Source organism: Salvelinus sp. IW2-2015, linkage group LG11 (assembly GCF_002910315.2).
Source record: "Salvelinus sp. IW2-2015 linkage group LG11, ASM291031v2, whole genome shotgun sequence".
In the NCBI taxonomy this organism is placed as follows: Eukaryota; Metazoa; Chordata; class Actinopteri; order Salmoniformes; family Salmonidae; genus Salvelinus; species Salvelinus sp. IW2-2015.
In genome coordinates, this window is record NC_036851.1 from 34072839 (window position 1) to 34090250 (window position 17412).

Consider the following 17412-nt stretch of genomic DNA (forward strand, 5'->3'; position numbering starts at 1 on the left):
GTGTGTGTGTGTGTGTGTGTGTGTGTGTGTGTGTGTGTGTGTGTGTGTGTGTCTGTGTGTCTGTGTGTCTGTGTGTCTGTGTGTCTGTGCGCATGGTGTTTGAGGAGGACAGTGTACCCTCTTGTGACCAGCTCATTAAAAGATGCATGCTTGGCTGGTTGTTCAACCTCTTCCTTTCGTTGTTGTAGTTACCGCTCTTGGCTTATTGTGTTCTCCCTAACACCGTCAGTGTTGTAAAGTACTTACGTAAAAGTCGTTTGTAAATAATGTCTGAGTGTTGGAGTGTGCCCCTGGCTATATGTACATTTTTAAAACAAGAATCTGTTTTTCTTAATATAAGAAATTTGAAATTATTTATACTTGTACTTTTGCTTTTGATAATTAAATAAAACTCAGCATAAAAAGAAACATCCCTTTTTCAGGACCCTGTCTTATCAAAGATAATTTGTAAAAATCCAAATAACTTCACAGATCTTCATTGTAAAGTGTTTAAACACTGTTTCACATGCTTGTTCAATGAACCATAAACATTTAATGAACATGCACCTGTGGAACGGTCGTTAAGACACTAACAGCTTACAGACGGTAGGCAAATAGGTCACAGTTATTAAAACTTAGGACACTAAAGAGACCTTTTTACTGACTCTGAAAAACACCAAAAGAAAGATGCCCAGGGTCCTTGCTCATCTGCGTGAACGTGCCTTAGGCATGCTGCAAGGAGGCATGTGCCATACTGCAGATGTGGCCAGGGCAATAAATTGCTATGTCCGTACTGTGAGACGCCTAAGACAGCGCTACAGGGAGACAGGACGGACAGATGATTGTCCTCACAGTGTCAGACCACGTATAGCAACACCTGCACAGGATCGGTACATCCGAACATCACACCTGCGGGACAGGTACAGGATGGCAACAACAACTGCCCGAGTTACACCAGGAACGCACAATCCCTCCATCAGTGCTCAGACTGTCTGCAATAGGCTCAGAGAGGCTGGACTGAGGGCTTGTAGGCCTGTTGTAAGGCAGGTCCTCACCAGACATCACCGACAACAACGTCGCCTATGGTCACAAACCCACCGTCGCTGGACCATACAGGACTGGCAAAAAGTGCTCTTCACTGACAAGTCGCGGTTTTGTTTCACCAGGGGTGATGGTTGGATTCACATTTATCGTCGAAGGAATGAGCATTACACCGAGGCTTGTACTCTGGAGCGGGATCGATTTGGAGGTGGCGGGTCCGTCATGGTCTGGGGCTTGTTGTCATTGCAGGCAATCTCAACGCTGTGCGTTACAGGGAAGACATCCTTCTCCCTCATGTGGTACCCTTCCTGCAGGCTCATCCACACATGACCCTCCAGCATGACAATGCCACCAGCCATACTGCTCTTTTTTTGTGGGTGATTTCTTGCAAGACAGGAATGTCAGTGTTCTGCCATGGCCAGCGAATAGCCCGGATCTCAATCCCATTGAGCACGTCTGTTGGATTGGAGTGTGAGGGCTACGGCCATTCCCCCCAGAAATGTCTGGGAACTTGCAGGTGCCTTGGTGGAAGAGTGGGGTAACATTTATATTTGAGCAATTACATTTACTTTTGATACTTAAGTATATTTAAAACCAAATACTTTTAGACTTTTACTCGAGTAGTATTTTACTGGGTGACTTTCACTTTTACTTGAGTATTTTTCTATTAAGGTATCTATACTTTTACTCAAGTATGACAATTGGGTACTTTTTCCACCACTGAACACTGTTCTATTGCATCTCCTTGTCTTCTCCATGTTCAGGGGAAGATCTGAACAAGACTCCACAAAATACGGAAAAGCATATTTGATGTAATCTGTCAGTTAACAAAAAGATAGTTGATAAGAGTTGACATCATTCAGATACCGTAGCTAAGATCATTCATCAGATAACATCATACATACACTGAGTGCACAAAACATTACGAACACCTTCCTAATATTGAGTTGCACCCCCTTTTACACTCAGAAAAGCCTCAATTCGTTGGGGCATGGACTCTACAAGGTGTCGAAAGCGTTCCACAGGGATGCTGGCCCATGTTGACTCCAATGCTTCCCACAGTTGTGTCAAGTTGTCTGGTTGTCCTTTGGGTGGTGGACCATTCTTGATACACACAAGAAACTGTTGAGAATGAAAAACCCAGCAGTGTTGCAGTTCTTGACACACTCAAACCGGTGTGCCTTGCACCTACTACCATACCCCGTTCAAAGGCACTTAAATATTTTGTCTTGCCCATTCACCCTCGGAATGGCACACATACACAATCCATATCTCAATTGTCTCAAGGCTTAAAAATCCTTCTTAAACCTGTCTCCTCTCCTTCATCTACACTGATTGAAGTGGATTTAACAGGTGACATCAATAAGGGATCATAGCTTTCACCTGGATTCATCTGGTCAGTCTATGTCATTGAAAGTGTTTTGTACACTCAGTGTACATCATACAGGTATCATACAGAGGTCGGCATTCATGGAATGCTCCTTTCATTAGCATTATATCGGCCCTCTGGGCCAAGTGTCAGCTGAGTATCGGTATTTGTTCTACTCCATGCAAAGTTTCCCTCTCCATGAAACTTACCTACATTTTTGATAATGGTCCCTCTCTGTTTTTTTTCTCTCTCTCTCTCTCTCTCCCCCCCATCAGGTTCAGTTGACGTGTTATGTGGGGGCAGAAGAGGGGCGTGACACAGAGGCTCTGAATGGTGGAGAGCCAGACAAGCAGTACGGGGGCTGTGACACGAGACTGTCTGAGGATGACTGGTGGGTGCACTGCAAAACAGGGGAACCATACAAGAGTCAGTGCAGCTCAATAGTGCAGCTCAATAGTCTTAAGTAGCTCCCTCTCCTGTATGGCTCCCTCTCCTTTACCTGCTCTGATGTGAAAAGACAGGATACGGGTGATTCTTAATCGTCTTAAGTAGCTTCCTTACCTTGCCTCCTGTTCTTTGTCTGCTGTGATGTGAAGAGACAGGATAGGACAGCGGAAAGTAGTTTGGCTTCTTCTGACCTCTGCTGGTTGATTAAATGCATCACAGGTAGTGTATACCGAACAAAAATATAAAGCAACATGGAACAATTTCAACGATTTTACTGAGTTACAGTTCATATAAGGAAATCAGTCAATTGTAATAAATTCATTAGGCCCTAATCTATGGATTTCACATGACTGGGCAGAGGCGCAGCCAATCAGACTGAGTATTTCCCCACAAAAGGGCTTTATTACAGACAGAAATACTCCTCTGTTTCATCAGCTGTCTGGGAGGCTGGTCTCAGACGCTCCTTCAAAACTTGAGATGTCTGTGGCATTGTGTTATGTGACAAAACTGCACATTTTAGAGTGGCCTTTTATTGTTCCCAACACAAGGTGCATCTGTGAAATGATAATGCTGTTTAATCAGCTTCTTGATATGCCACACCTGTCAGGTGGATGGATTATTTTGGCAAAGGAGAAATGCTCACTAACAGGGATGTAAACAAATTTGTGCACAACATTTGAGAGATGTAAGCTTTTTGTTGCRTATGGAAAAGTTCTGGGATCTTTTATTTCAGCTCATAAAACCTAGGACCGACAATTTACATGTTGCGTTTATATTTTTGTTCAGTATGTCTTGTCTTTGGCATCATTAAATTGAAGACTGTTATTTTATCAAATCAATTCTCTGTAATTATTATTACGTGAATATTCTAATCATGTAAATGTAATTAACTAGGAAGTCGGGGCACCAAGGAAAATATTCAGATTACAAAGATATAATTTTCCTAATAAAACTTTTCAGATATTTTAATATCTGATCAATTAGTCTTCTAATTAATGAATTATTCTTTACCTCACGTTAGTCTCATTCCAAACGTCGTAAATTGTTGGTTATCTGCATGAATCCAGTCTTCACTATGAATCATCCATTCCATACATCAATTGTCTCAATCATTTATTTATTAACTAACTAAATAATCACAGAAATGCATAAACAAATAACAAAGTAGATGTGGTTACAAGGAAATGACAGGGGATGTGCACTATAGTGGGCTAAACCGATATTACGGCTTGGTGGACAAAAGGGAAGTGGGTGTAGACTGAGAAAAGMGGGAATTACACAAATGAGTCACTACACACTTGATAATTATATTCATTGAAGTGCTAATCCTTTGCACATGAACGCTCACTCATTCAGGAATAATTGCAATCAATATATATATTTACGCTCAGTGTGTCGTCGTGATCTCTGTTGGAATTGTCCGTCTTTCTGTTGGAAAGTTCTTCCGCCCTCTCTCTCTCTCTCTCTCTTCCGTGGTTAGGATGGATACTTCAGAGTCCAATTCAGAAATATTCTTATAGAATAGATGTTTTGGCGTTAGTCAGTCCTCGCAATCACGGGTACATCATTTCTAGCTGCAGACTAGTAATTAGTATCGAAGAGTAGCTCTTGTTCTGTCAGATCGATAGTCTCAGAGTTTAACCACATGGTATGGTTAAAAGATTCAGCAATCTACTCAAACCTTCGCTCCCTCTGTGATTGAGGTACTGGTCTGCTGGGAAATTCCCAAGGTGGGGGTTATATCCAGAACCGTAGGAAAGGGCTGTCCCATGACGCCAGATCAATGTCTGTGCTCATGGGGCGGGCCTATAACTTAGTTAAACTGCAAAGGGAATTGGAGTTTCCTTCATTAAACAGTTTAAAATCACATTACATAATTTCACAAATAGTTTTGTCTTTACTCATTCATTTTATACAACAATTAGATGCAAGCCTCACAACTGAGACTCTTGTATAAACAGAGTTATGGTAATGTGGCTGTATTGTCTCATGAGTTTCACAAACATTAAACGAAATGGACCGGTCATAGCTGGATTCTCCCCCGACCGTGTACACATTCTCCAAAACATGGACTTTGTTAAGTTCTCAGGTTCTGTGATGTGGAAGAGGTTCCTTCGTTCTCCTGTGAAACTCACTCTCTCTATACTGCATGGCCATGAGGAGAGAGACTCCTCTAGGAATTTATGACCTGCGATAACAGAGCCTGGGTGTAGGGGGAAGAGAGAGGTGGTGAGAGAGAGAGAGAGGGGGATGGTGCTCGCTGTATCCAAAGAGGGCCACGTCATGACAGTCCCCCCTTGTGGTTTGGATCTTGTGATTATCCTGCAAGTTACAAATCAACATAAAAATAATGACCACGTGATGTCCTGTTTGTAGATCATCGTTGCAGTCCCCTCTGGTGGTTGAACTTGGTAGGCTCTCTGAAAGCGGAGCAGTCCACCACAAGGATGTTCAGTTGATGTCCGGTTGGTGATCGCCGTTGCGGTCCCCTCTAGTGGTTTACCTTGGTAGGTTCCCTGGAAGCTGCAAAGTACCACAGGAAGGGCCAGGGGATGTCCTGGTTGGTGATCGCCGTTGCGGTCCCCCCCTCTGGTGGTTTACCTTGGTAGGCTCTCTGAAAGCGGGGCATGCCGCCACAAGTATGGGCAGTGGGTGTCCGCATTTGGGATTGCCGTTCTGGACCCGTTGTCTGGTCGTCCAGACTGGAAGATCTGGGCAGTAACTTAGGCAGATGTTAACAACGCACACGCACACGCACTCATGAAATATATATAATTACATTCATTCCCCAATGTGCAGCGTTGTGGCACTAAGTGATGGTTGTATGGGGACTTTGTTTATGGCTCTATCACTTCCTAAGTGACAAAGGAACTGAACCGAAAAGGAATGAAAGCATAAACAAAAGATATACAAAATATAGTTCTCACACAAAAATCATCTAATTGGACTGTATTCTATATACGTCCAATGTCCTGGCAAAATGACTATCATGGCATTGTCTCTAAWGCCATATCTAGGGTTTTCCTACTTGGTGTGTTGCTTAGGCACTATCCTAAGTTGATAACTATATGATAAGTCTACAGCTGTAAGGCACTAGTTTTGGACACTCTACAGGGATGACCTATGGACTTCTGGGAAGAAAACTGATGAATACTGTAGAGTCAAAGGCCTCAAAGTAAATGTTCAACTTTACTAAGGCTGGTATTTTGCTTGAACCCTTAAGTGATCCTAGCATAAATCCTAATTGGATGTTCCGTTGTGCATGTGCGTTTATGCTTACACAAGCGCGCATGTCAAGGGAAGAAAACCAAGTATCCTGGCAGATTACAACTTGTTCAGAATGAGTCTGATATAGTCAGGTAATTTTCAGGTCAATGCCTGGAGGTCAGTCAGAATTGGTGCGAGGGAGTCTGTATTGGTTTTACTCCAAGTCACTGTGTCTTCCACTATTGTAGTGGCGATAGGTATGAACAAGTCTATTTCATAGCTATGTTATCCACAGATGAGCTAATCTCAGGACTGAAGTACTCTTTAAGTATTGGACGAGTCGTACGTGGTGTGATCATGGTTAAAGACTTCTAATAATTTTCCTCCTAAATGAAGGATTCTATTTATTAGTGGCATGTGTGTTAACCATTGGAAGAGTGCACTGGAGATTCCCTTCCCCGTGTTGCACTCTGAGTGACTCCTATGTCGCTGTTGTCAAGGGTAATTTGATTGGTTAGGTTTCTAACCTTCTTCCTGATTGTAGCTGGACTGACTGTTGCTGGTATTGGTACTGGTACTAATATTCTGAAATATTATACTACCGGAACACATGATTAGAGCATTTTACTAGTTGTATTGTAGTTGAACCTACACATGGCAAGGAATGATTTTTGTTGCCATTTGTTTTGGAGGTGGACAAGTCCACTGGACTTCCTTTACGACCAGTGTGGTACACCTCAGTACTATCTTAGATGTGTTCTAAGATAATCCCCGTCTAGGGGCCTTTCTGCTCCTCACTGTTCTCATAGGGGAGTTTACAACTAGATTTGATTTATGCTCTGGCGGCCTCGTACGGTGTTGTCCATAGTCTCGACCCCCCCACCGGCCTCGATGAGGCTTATCATGGGTCTGGGCTACTATTCCCCCCCTTTGTGTCTCGGGACCCCCCCACCAGCGGGTGGTGTTGGTGTCCGAGGCGCAAACGAAAAGTTCAAACCCTATGTACGAGTTGCCAGTGGCCGCGTTATTATGAGAATGGCTGTAACCTTTCAACCAAATCTCCTGGTGTTTGTGCTTCAAAACGCTCAGTGGCTGTCGAGGCCTTTCAGTCACCACCACGTCCGCGTGTGGCAACCTCTTCAGTACCTACGAACTGAGACGAGGATATCGGTTTGTGATATCGTAGTGTTTCACCAGTGGGAGTCATCGGGTCAGTTGCTGGACTGACGCCATTAGTGTCATTGTAAGGGGTGACAGTCCCCCACAAAGCGGAAGGTGTATCATGGGAAGCAGAGTATACTCTGCGCATCAATATTTTTCTTGCTGAGACGGCTGCAGTGCTTGCAGGAGTGTCCGAAGGGCAAGAGAAGTTAATCTCAACTACTGTATTGCACGACTGCAAGGAGGAGGGAAGTTGCTCATTTACAGAGACAGCTGGCTCAAAATCATGAAAAGAATGGTCAATCAGGTTGGCTGATGGAATGTTTCAAGATATCGTAATATCTYCTTGGATAGGATTCTGCACCAAGAGGTTTCTAAACGTCTTTTTCCCAAGGGGTGCTTTCGACAGATACCCCTCGTGAATGACTGCATTGAAGCTAGCGTTAGGGGTAGACAGTGTGGTCAGTGGAGAAGGCACTGTGGCCTGTGACCATACCTGGTTGGTTTTCTAATCCATCAGTGGAAGTAACCGATCCATCAAGTCTCCTCCAAGTACCAGGGGTACAGATTCGAGGCTGGTAACATACACAGGGTGAATGAGCGATATGTCCTGGAAGTGTAGTTTCAGCATGACTCTCAATGTGAGAGACGAGGTAGTCTGAGTGACCCCTCGAAGTGTAGTGTCACATCGTTCCACTTTTAACCAACGTTTAGTTGGCTTCAAAGCTCTTTTGAGATCATCGAACAATGTTTGAGAGATGAGTGATATTGTCGCATCCGAATCAATTAGCGCATGACAAGTTAAGCAGTCCTCCATGACTGTTTCCAGGTATGGGCGTTTAGATTCGTGTTTAGTGGACATATTTCCCACAAAGTGGAGTGGTCGTTTGCAACGACGTGATGTGTCATTTCTGTTCAAGGTGGAAGCAGATCGACTTTTCAGATTTTGAGTGGGCTTGGCTTTAACGAAGCGTTTTACCTTTTTCTTCGCAACCTTTGTATCAGAGTGTATAGACAAAGCCTATGGGCTTGTTTCTTGATCAATCGGGCCCTGGATAGGGTCTCGAGTGAGAGCAGGTTAAATTTGAACTTTAACGTCCTTGCTATGGGTGTTAATTCCTGCGGACCTGGTGTCCGGTAATTCCCCGTGTAGTCCTTGTGACTTATCTTTTACCCTTTTCTCAAATTGTTCTCGCTTTAGTTCTTCACGTAGTGGAACTTCTGGAGAACATCTACGTTTTGATCGTCATTTAACCCTTTGTTACTCTTGTGCTCTGACACTTTTTGTGGGTTGGGTGCAGGAACATAGCGAACAGGTCAATTGTAGCGGTAGTCGTTTTAATGGTGACGTACTTTACAGTTATTTAGACCACAGAGGTTATTGGAATCATGGTTTCGTGGTAGAAACCGTTGTTGTGCGTCATCTCTCAACGCTCCAATACCTGATAATGCACACTCTAACTGGAGTGAGTGCTCCTGGTCAAACTTCAAAACCTGGTCAGGGCTCTTAGCGTTGTGAACTTTTGATGCCTCAAAAGCTGTGCTTGCAAGCTCTCTGAGTTGTAAGAAAGGCAAGCCAACGTGGGCTGCAGGGCCCAAGTAGGTAATGAAGGTGGGATACATGTTCGACAGAAACATTTGTTTGAATGGTAACAGCTCTTCCATTCCTGTTTCAGTGAGCAGGCCAAAGTAAGCTGAACAAAGCCTATGATAGTAAGCTTGTGGGTGTTCGTTCCGAGCTTGTTTGACGGTGTTAGCCAGTGAGCTATCGTGTTTGCGAGTCGCAGAACCACTGAATTCTAATTTCAAAGCTGTGGCAAGTTTAGCGTAGTCATTTAGCACGTGTTGCTGTTGTAGACGAATGAACCTTGTCACGTGTCTATTCGACGTTCGCTTCAACAGGTAAACCCTGTCAGAACCCGTAGGGTTCGGGTAGCCATCCAACGTGTCCTCTATGTCAGCTAGGAACATCTCAGTATCGTTTGGCTGACCTGGAACGGGGTCAAAGGTGGGGAAGTTCTTGACGAGTTTGTCAAGGTATTCCGCGCCAAGCGGGCGGAGAGGGTTGGCTTCATCCTGTGGGGAGATTGGGGCCGTAAGGCCAAGAGGAGAAGCCAAGCTTTGGCTTTGTTGGCCAAGAGGCGCCATAGTACTCAGTGCCGAATGGCCAAGAGGAGAAGACTGAGGGACACATGAGGGAGGCAAAGTCTGAAACCTTTACTCCTGTGAGTACAGGGCTCCGGTTGCTTGGATGGGTAGTCATGCTGTAGAGCGTGACCATACTGGACTTCCTCCAGATGGTACCTAAGGGTGGTATTCTGCTGCATTGCAGAGTCCACTTGAGCGCTTAGAGTACTGCTTTTGGACACGTGAGTGTCGCACTTGCTCCTTTCGGTCTCAAACTTATCTGTCATGGTTTGCAGATAGAGTCTTGAGTACGGAGCGAGAGATTCAGTGATGAGATTTCCTCCGCTTGCTTAGAAATCAATGTTTCCATCTTCATCACCTGAGTTCTCTCATCATTCATTTGGTCAGCGACTTCAATGAGTTCTGCTGATTTGTCATCCAACTTTGTCATTGTGTTCATTAACTGATCGTCTTTGGTCCGCAGCGTTTTGAGTAGAACCGTGTTACTTTGAGTAACGTTCAACAAAACTGCATGCATGTTATCAAGTTGAGCGTGCTTGTTTGAAGATAACTCTTCAGATTGATCTAGTTTGGCGTGGACATCAGCGTATTTAGTTTTGGCTAAATCGAGTTGTTCCTGTAGAATATGATTTTGTTCCTGTAGAAGACGATTTTGTTGAAGAGTTTGTGCTTGTTCATTGTCATACGTTTTTGCAATTACATTTAATTGTTCCGTTTTCAAACGCAGTTCCATAGCTAGCAGAATTTTTCCCTTTTCTGCATTTGTCATTGGTCCACCTGTCCCTTTATGTCTACCGTTACCTGCTCGTGCTTCAGCTGTGCACTGCGGTATTGGACAGATGCCAATCTCGGATGGCAAGACATCAGGGCTAGACTGGAGAGAACCTTTACGAGGCCTGAACCCAATGGTTGATTTTGGACAGCGTTGCTGTCAGCTGTTTTTCCGCTAATGGCATAATTAGGGTTGATATCGCTGCTGAGGTCAGAGATCAATCCATTTATGGGTGGAGGTTCACTAATTAGCGGGCGAGTAGGGACTACCCCCTCTGATAGCTTGCACATTATTAGAACATTTGAAAGGAAAAATGTTTTTCCTATTTTTCCAAAGTTTGGTTTTGGAATATGTTGGAAGCTGCAAAGACAATTATAATCTATTTATAGACGTTAATGAATCATCAGTAATGTACCAGTACTGTGGGAGTTGGACGTGAATGAATTTGCAAAAGCAAATTGAATTAATCAATGATAATGATTAATCATACCTGAATAGGCTATCTAGGAAATTAAACTTTAAATTAACCTGGGAAGTTGGTTCATCTAGGTTACTATTGCAAAGTTTAAAATGTCTCATTAAATTGGAAGAACCTAGAAAGGTATGTTCGACAATTTAAATAATTAAATTGCATGAGACGATGATATCCAAGCAATTGAGATTGTCTGGATTATCATAAAAGTAACCAGTAGTTTAAATGTTAGGGTACATTCACCACTATGGTACACTTGCCCCTAAGGCTGAAGCCACATGGGATTCCCGCTGGAGGCAGGACTGATTGATCTATTTTAATGATAAATCAAACCTGTATAGGCTATCTGGGAATTAAACTTTAAATTAACCTGAGAGCATTCCTTCATCTAGGTTAATGTGGAAAAAGTGTAACTTGTCTCATTGTAGAAACCCAATTAATGTGGATATTATTTAAAAGATCCACTTGAAAAGTAAATCTGGCAATTTCACTTGTTAGTTAAATTGAATGAGATGTCGATATCCAGTCAATTGCGATCCAAGTTTGGGTGTCACATACTTCTTTTCCCAAGAGATGTACTGGCGACTCTTCACCACCCGTGATCACAGAATGCTGAAATCAACGGAAGTACAAAGGGCGGGACTTCCGTCGCGCAAGGCGGATGAATTTAAACGGGACACRGGAAAAATAAAATACTGTTAGCTTAGCATCTCGTGCAAGCTAATCCTACTTTGTTCAGAAATATAACTTCCAAGCACAAAATAGGGTCCCCTTACCATGGAAAGGGGGGGTTTACTAGTGACGTCTCACATTAACCCATTCGGCATACTTTGCTCGCGTTATGTTGACCGGAGCGACTCGGTACATAATACAGATACGCCTGTGGTCTATCCACACTGGCTTAGTGTGGTAGGCGGACAGAATACTTCGGCWTGAGCGCAGAACAGATCTATTCTCTTATAACCTTACTGGCTCTATGCCCTAATATTGACTGACAGAAATAGTATCGTTTTACCTAACGGACTAAATCTGGAATTTATCACTCATTGCTCTGATGCTAACGACACACGACCGGAGGCACTCTCCGTAGCTTTTTCAAATGGAAACACACACAACCAATTAATTTCTATACAAAGCAGTCTGGTTGTACAATTCTGTTTGCACAATTGATATATAGAATTCAACAGCAAAGTCCAATTCTATCTAAGATTCCTCGCATGGGGCGTCATACATATCGTGTCTTTGGCATCATTAAAATGAAGWTTTATTTTATCAAATCAATTCTCTGTAATTATTACGTGATTATTCAAATCATGTAAATGTAATTGACTAGGAAGTTGGGGCACCAAGGAAAATATTCAGATTACAAAGTTATAATTTATACCTAATACAACTTTTCAGATATTTTAATATCTGATCAATTACTCTTCTAATTAATTAATTATTCTTTACCTCGCGTTAGTCTCATTCCAAACATCGTAAATTGTTGGTTATCTGCACGAATCCAGTCTTCACTATGAATCACCCATACATCAATTGTCTCAATCATTTATTTAATAACTAACTAAATAATCACAGAAATGCATAAACAAACAACAAAGTAGATATGGTTACAAGGAAATGATAGGGGATGTGACCTGGTGGGCTTAACCGATATTACGGCTTGGTGGACAAAAGGGAAGTGGGTGTAGACTGAGAAAGRMGGGAATTACGCAAATGAGTCACTAAACACTTGATAATTATATTCATTGAAATGCTAATACTTTACACATGAATGCTCACTCATTCGGGAATAATTGCAATCAATATATATATTTACACTCAGTGTGTCGTCGTGATCTCTGTTGGAATTTTCCGTCTTTCTGTTGGAAAGTTCGTCCTCTCTCTCTCTCTCTTCCGTGGTTAGAATGGATACTTCAGAGTCCCATTCAGAAATATTCTTATAGAATAGATGTTTCGGCATTAGTCAGTCCTCGCATTCACGGGTACATAATTTGTAGCTGCAGACTAGTAATTAGTATCGAAGAGTAGCTCTTATTCTGTCGGATCGATAGTCTCAGAGTTTATTCACGTGGTATGGTTAAAAGATTCAGCAATCTACACAAACCTTCGCTCCCTCTGTGATTGAGGTACTGGTCTGCTGGGAAATTCCCAAAGTGGGGGTTATATCCAGAATCGTAGGAAAGGGCTGTCCCATGACGCCAGATCAATGTCTGTGCTCATGGGGCGGGCCTATAACTTAGTTAAACTCCAAAGGGAATTGGAGTTTCCTTCATTAAACAGTTTAAAATCACATTACATAATTTCACAAATGGTTTMRTCTTTACTCATTCATTTTATACAACAATTAGATGCAAGCCTCACAACTGAGACTCTTGTATAAACAGAGTTATGGTAATGTGGCTGTATTGTCTCTCATGAGTTTCACAAACATTAAACGAAATGGACCAGTCGTAGCTGGATTCTCCCCCGACCGTGTACACATTCTCCAAAACATGGACATTGTTCAGTTCTCAGGTTCTGTGTTGTGGAAGAGGTTCCTTTGTTCTCCTGTGAAACTCACTCTCTCTATACTGCATGGCCATGAGGAGAGAGACTCCTCTATGAATTTATGACCTGTGATAACAGAGCCTGGGTGTAGGGGGAAGAGAGAGGTGGTGAGAGAGAGAGCGAGAGGGAGATGGTGCTCGCTGTACCCAAAGAGGGCCACGTCATGACAAGTATATAAACAGGCACATCTCCATGGTTTGGTATAGCCACATGAATTAATGCAGTACCAGCTCCCAAGTACCTAAATACTTGGAAATCACTTTTACTTGTCTATGTATGTCACCTTTTTATTTTTATTTTTTACATACTAAGTTCAGATATTTTGCCCACCAACCTGAATCCGTTGAGTTTTTGTAGTTGAATGATGTTGTGATCTCTTTTGAATTTCCCACATCCTCAGTCGGCAGAAAACAGAGGACCAGATCTCGCCTGTCATCACACCAGATGAGCCTGACAGTACTTCTCCACTAGAAGAAACAGAGGACCAGATCTCGCCTGTCATCACACCAGATGAGCCTGACAGTACTTCTCCACTAGAAGAAACAGAAGACCCATTACCCTTTCCTGAAGTAAGTCAAGGCCTATCTGGTACTTTCCATTATGCATGTGTAACAGTATAGCTTTCGTCCGTCCCCTCGCCCCGACCCGGGCTCGAACCAGGGACTCTCTGCACACATAGACAACTGACACCCACGAAGCATCGTTACCCATCGCTCCACAAAAACCGCGGCCCTTGCAGAGCAAGGGGAACAACTACTTCAAGGCCTCAGAGCGAGTGACGTCCCCAATTGAAACACTATTAGCGCGCACCACCGCAAACTAGCTAGCCATTTCACATCGGTTACACTCACCCCCCTTTTGACCTACTCCTTTTTCCGCAGCAACCAGTGATCCGGGTCAACAGCATCAATGTAACAGTATAACTTTCGTCCGTCCCCTCGCCCCGACCCGGGCTCGAACCAGAGACCATCTGCACACATCAACAACTGCCTCCCACGAAGCACCGTTACCCATCGCTCCACAAAAGCCGCGGCCCTTGCAGAGCAAGGGGAACAACTACTTCAAGGCCTCAGAGCGAGTGACGTCACCGATTGAAACGATATTAGCGCGCACCACTGCTAACTAGTTAGCCATTTCACATYGGTTACACATGCAAGCATTTACAGGCAATACAGTACTTGATTTTGCTTGTTCCTTTGTGTGTGCATACAGATCTCCGCCCCTCTATTGGACACAAGTCTTCTGCGTGCGAGGGCAGAGCTGAGAAAGAGTCGACGAACCCGCCCCACTCGAGCTTTCCGTCAGAGCTCTACCACAATAATGCTTGAGGAAGACCCAGTCCACGACTGGAGGTTCTATGACTCCTCCGGTTAGTAGACGATTCCAAATCAACCCATAGGACTGACCTTCCCCATGCACTGTAGACCTGAAGGGATCATATAGTTCTAGGAAAAAGGGTAATAGCTACACCTTGCTCTCTGATAGCCTAGGTGGAAGTACCAATATACTGTATATTTCTTACACCAATCTCATCTTTTCAGATACACACAAGTGGCTAGAAGGTAGGGTTTAATGATTATTACAACCATCCCTCATGTAAGGTAATTCACACAAGGCCAACCATCTGTTTTACCACTTTTGCAGATAAGCTAGACTCTCTGATACGGGGGGATTGTGAGTCTGATGAGGAGCAGCCCAGAGGGAGGGAGGTTTGTTCACAACATTCCCAGCCCCAGAGAATAGCCCTCTTCTCTGGAATGGACCCGTCTGCCCTCAAGGTACATGCTCTCAGCACCCCTATTTTACAACCTGAAACACCCAAATGCCATCCTTTTCCCTGTGTAGGGCCCACAGGGCTTTGGTATAAAAAGTAGTGCACTATATAGGGAAGGGGTATTCAAATCCTACACTGGAGGCCCGAAGTACTGCTGGTTTTCTGTTCTACCTTATAATGAATTGCACCCACCTGGTGTCCCATGTCTAAATCAGTTCCGGATTAGAAGGGAAGAATAAAAAGTGCAGTGCAACTGGCTTCGAGGTCAAGATTAGAATTTGAGGGATATAGGGAATAGGGTGCAATTTGGGACGTAACCTAAGGCTGACATTCAATCAAACCTGCACTGCTGGACATCTGCACTGCATTGGGAAAAACGACATATTTCCATAAAAAGTGCATTTTGGGTGATAAACAAAACAAGTATGATTGTTTACAAGTTATTTCTTACAGCAGGAATCAGGACAACATTCATTTAGAAAGATTTTTCACAATGCAGGACCAATGTGATTTTGCTTAGTAAGGGTTTTCCTGTGTTATCAAAAATKTCTATATATGACTTGTTCATATCTTAAATGTATCACTGTCTCTCCTAGGCCCAACTGAAGAAGCGAGGAGGTGGTGGTGGAGGAGGTGGTGGAGCCGGTGGAGGTGAAGGAGTAGACACAGACCGTCAGATGGACAGACTTGCCCCGTCCCCCTCTCAACTCTCCCGCTCTCCAAAACGTTCCTCCTTCCTCCCCGGGGGGTCACGAGTGCTGCCCCCTGTAGGGAACAAAGGTGCAGGGTAAGTTTACTCCCWACATGCTGCTCTTATCTTACTAGCATAAAACCACAAGTGATTTTTGTAGTTTTAAAATGTTATTCAACATGAAGCAACAAAATGTGATTAAGAAAAAAAGAACAATATGACATAACAACAAGCAATGCAGATGACATAGCTAGCTGGCAACATTAGTTAGCTATTAGCTACAATAGTTATCTGCAAGGCAAACCGTTTGATCTTTGTTTGTGTGACCCTCAGGGGGGACAAGTTTCCTTCATGGCTGCGAGAACTCAAGTCTAAGAAGCGCTCGAGTCAATACAACAGTGAGGCCTAGCTGAGCAGAGCAGGGTGAGGGGATGGACCCAATTTTACACCTAATATTACAAATCAAAGTCCATATCTGATCACATTCCCCTTCTATCCACACCTTAAAGTGATAGTTAACTCTAAAGAAAGCTTAACGTTTGTTAAAGTGATGCTCCAGAACTTTTGTATAATTTCAGCCAGTAGTTTTGAAAGTGCTGCTCACTTTGGTGTACCATGTCATCCAGTTGTGTACTACGTCATCTATGTTGTATGATATGTTGTCCTGCTAAAAAAACGTTGCAATATGTATGATATGTTAAGAATCCAATTCGTAAAATATGTTACGAATTTGTTGTGCTTAAGATCGCAGACTRCATCTTTAAGTTTGCAGATTGACAATGTCAGACACACTTTGATTTTGGAGAGAAATATCACATTAAATATGCCCCCTATCTGTGTCATGTAAATTATATTGTATTTCTGTTTACCTCTAGGAGATACCATTGACAAGGTGATCATTCAACTGCTACTGCAGTTGTTGCTGACAAACACAGCTGTGGGCTGGACTCCAATCATGTACCTTTTCAAAAACACACTTTTTTTAATGAATGAACTATGCAAGACAATGGAGAAGCATTGGATACTTCCCTGCGTTGTGACCATCTTTTTCCACTTTCCTATTTGACAAAGGAACTATGAGCATGTAGATACTTTATTTGCAACACACACACACAAACACACATACAGACACATACACAGATGATTCGAGGAGTGGACTCAAAATTCCCTTTTCTGTTAATTTGCAACATTTGCCTCTTATCCCAGGCCACTGTATTTTCTAGACTGTATCTCTCCATCCATCCATACTTGCATTCCAGATTCGCTTGACGTAATTACCATGTGTGTTTAGGTCATGCACACTAATATCCACAATACCACGATGTTCACAAACCTACTTGAATTGTACATGTTTTGCCATGTTATTTCTTGTTTTGAACTAACCCATCTGTTTCTCTGCTCTTATGTTATGCACTCACTCGCTGCTCGGATGAGCTGCTCTTGATAAAAGCATCTGCTAGATAAATTGAAACGATCTCTACTCTATCCAAACAGGAAAAGGAGTATCTCTGTCTGGAGGTTTTTGAATAACTTCCTTAAAACCTTTACTGAATGTCTCAAGACTTWAAAAAATTATTTTCCAATAGTTTCGTTCTTAATAGAACCATAACCATAACTGACCAGCAAAATAAAGTTCTGAACCGGTTCAAACCCCCAAAAAGTACYAGTTAATATAATTATTTTCTGTTCTTTTTTAAACTAAAATCAAATCAAATGTATTTATATAGCCCTTCTTACATCAGCTGATATATCAAAGTGCTGTACAGAAACCCAGCCTAAAACCCCAAACAGCAAGCAATGC

General features: G+C 42.9%; 1 protein-coding gene and 1 long non-coding RNA gene across 6 annotated transcripts in view; one reads left to right on the forward strand and one right to left on the reverse strand.

Annotated features, from left to right (window-relative positions):
* LOC111970261 (trichohyalin) overlaps positions 1 to 17082 on the forward strand; it is a 39180-nt gene extending 22098 nt beyond the window's left edge. The window contains exons 3-10 of one of the 4 annotated variants that reach the window (XM_023996908.2): positions 2665 to 2780; positions 13547 to 13715; positions 14359 to 14515; positions 14688 to 14708; positions 14791 to 14924; positions 15517 to 15707; positions 15945 to 16034; positions 16487 to 17082. In XM_023996908.2, the coding sequence (XP_023852676.2) occupies positions 2665 to 2780; positions 13547 to 13715; positions 14359 to 14515; positions 14688 to 14708; positions 14791 to 14924; positions 15517 to 15707; positions 15945 to 16020 (864 nt within the window). In that variant the 3' untranslated portion in view covers positions 16021 to 16034; positions 16487 to 17082. Of the gene's footprint in view, positions 1 to 2664; positions 2781 to 13546; positions 13716 to 14027; positions 14288 to 14358; positions 14516 to 14687; positions 14709 to 14790; positions 14925 to 15516; positions 15708 to 15944; positions 16307 to 16486 lie in introns of those variants that run through there. The other 3 variants (XM_023996907.2, XM_023996909.2, XM_070445676.1) reach the window with 3 other exon arrangements.
* LOC111970262 (uncharacterized) lies at positions 2702 to 4682 on the reverse strand. 2 transcript variants are annotated; one of them, XR_011480604.1, is made up of 3 exons: positions 4222 to 4682; positions 2951 to 3029; positions 2702 to 2789 (listed from the first exon to the last, which is right to left on the reverse strand). It is a non-coding gene; the product is annotated as an uncharacterized lncRNA (long non-coding RNA). The 2 variants fall into 2 exon arrangements; XR_002878092.2 differs by having other exon boundaries at positions 2951 to 3032.
* Positions 17083 to 17412: the final 330 nt, after the last annotated feature.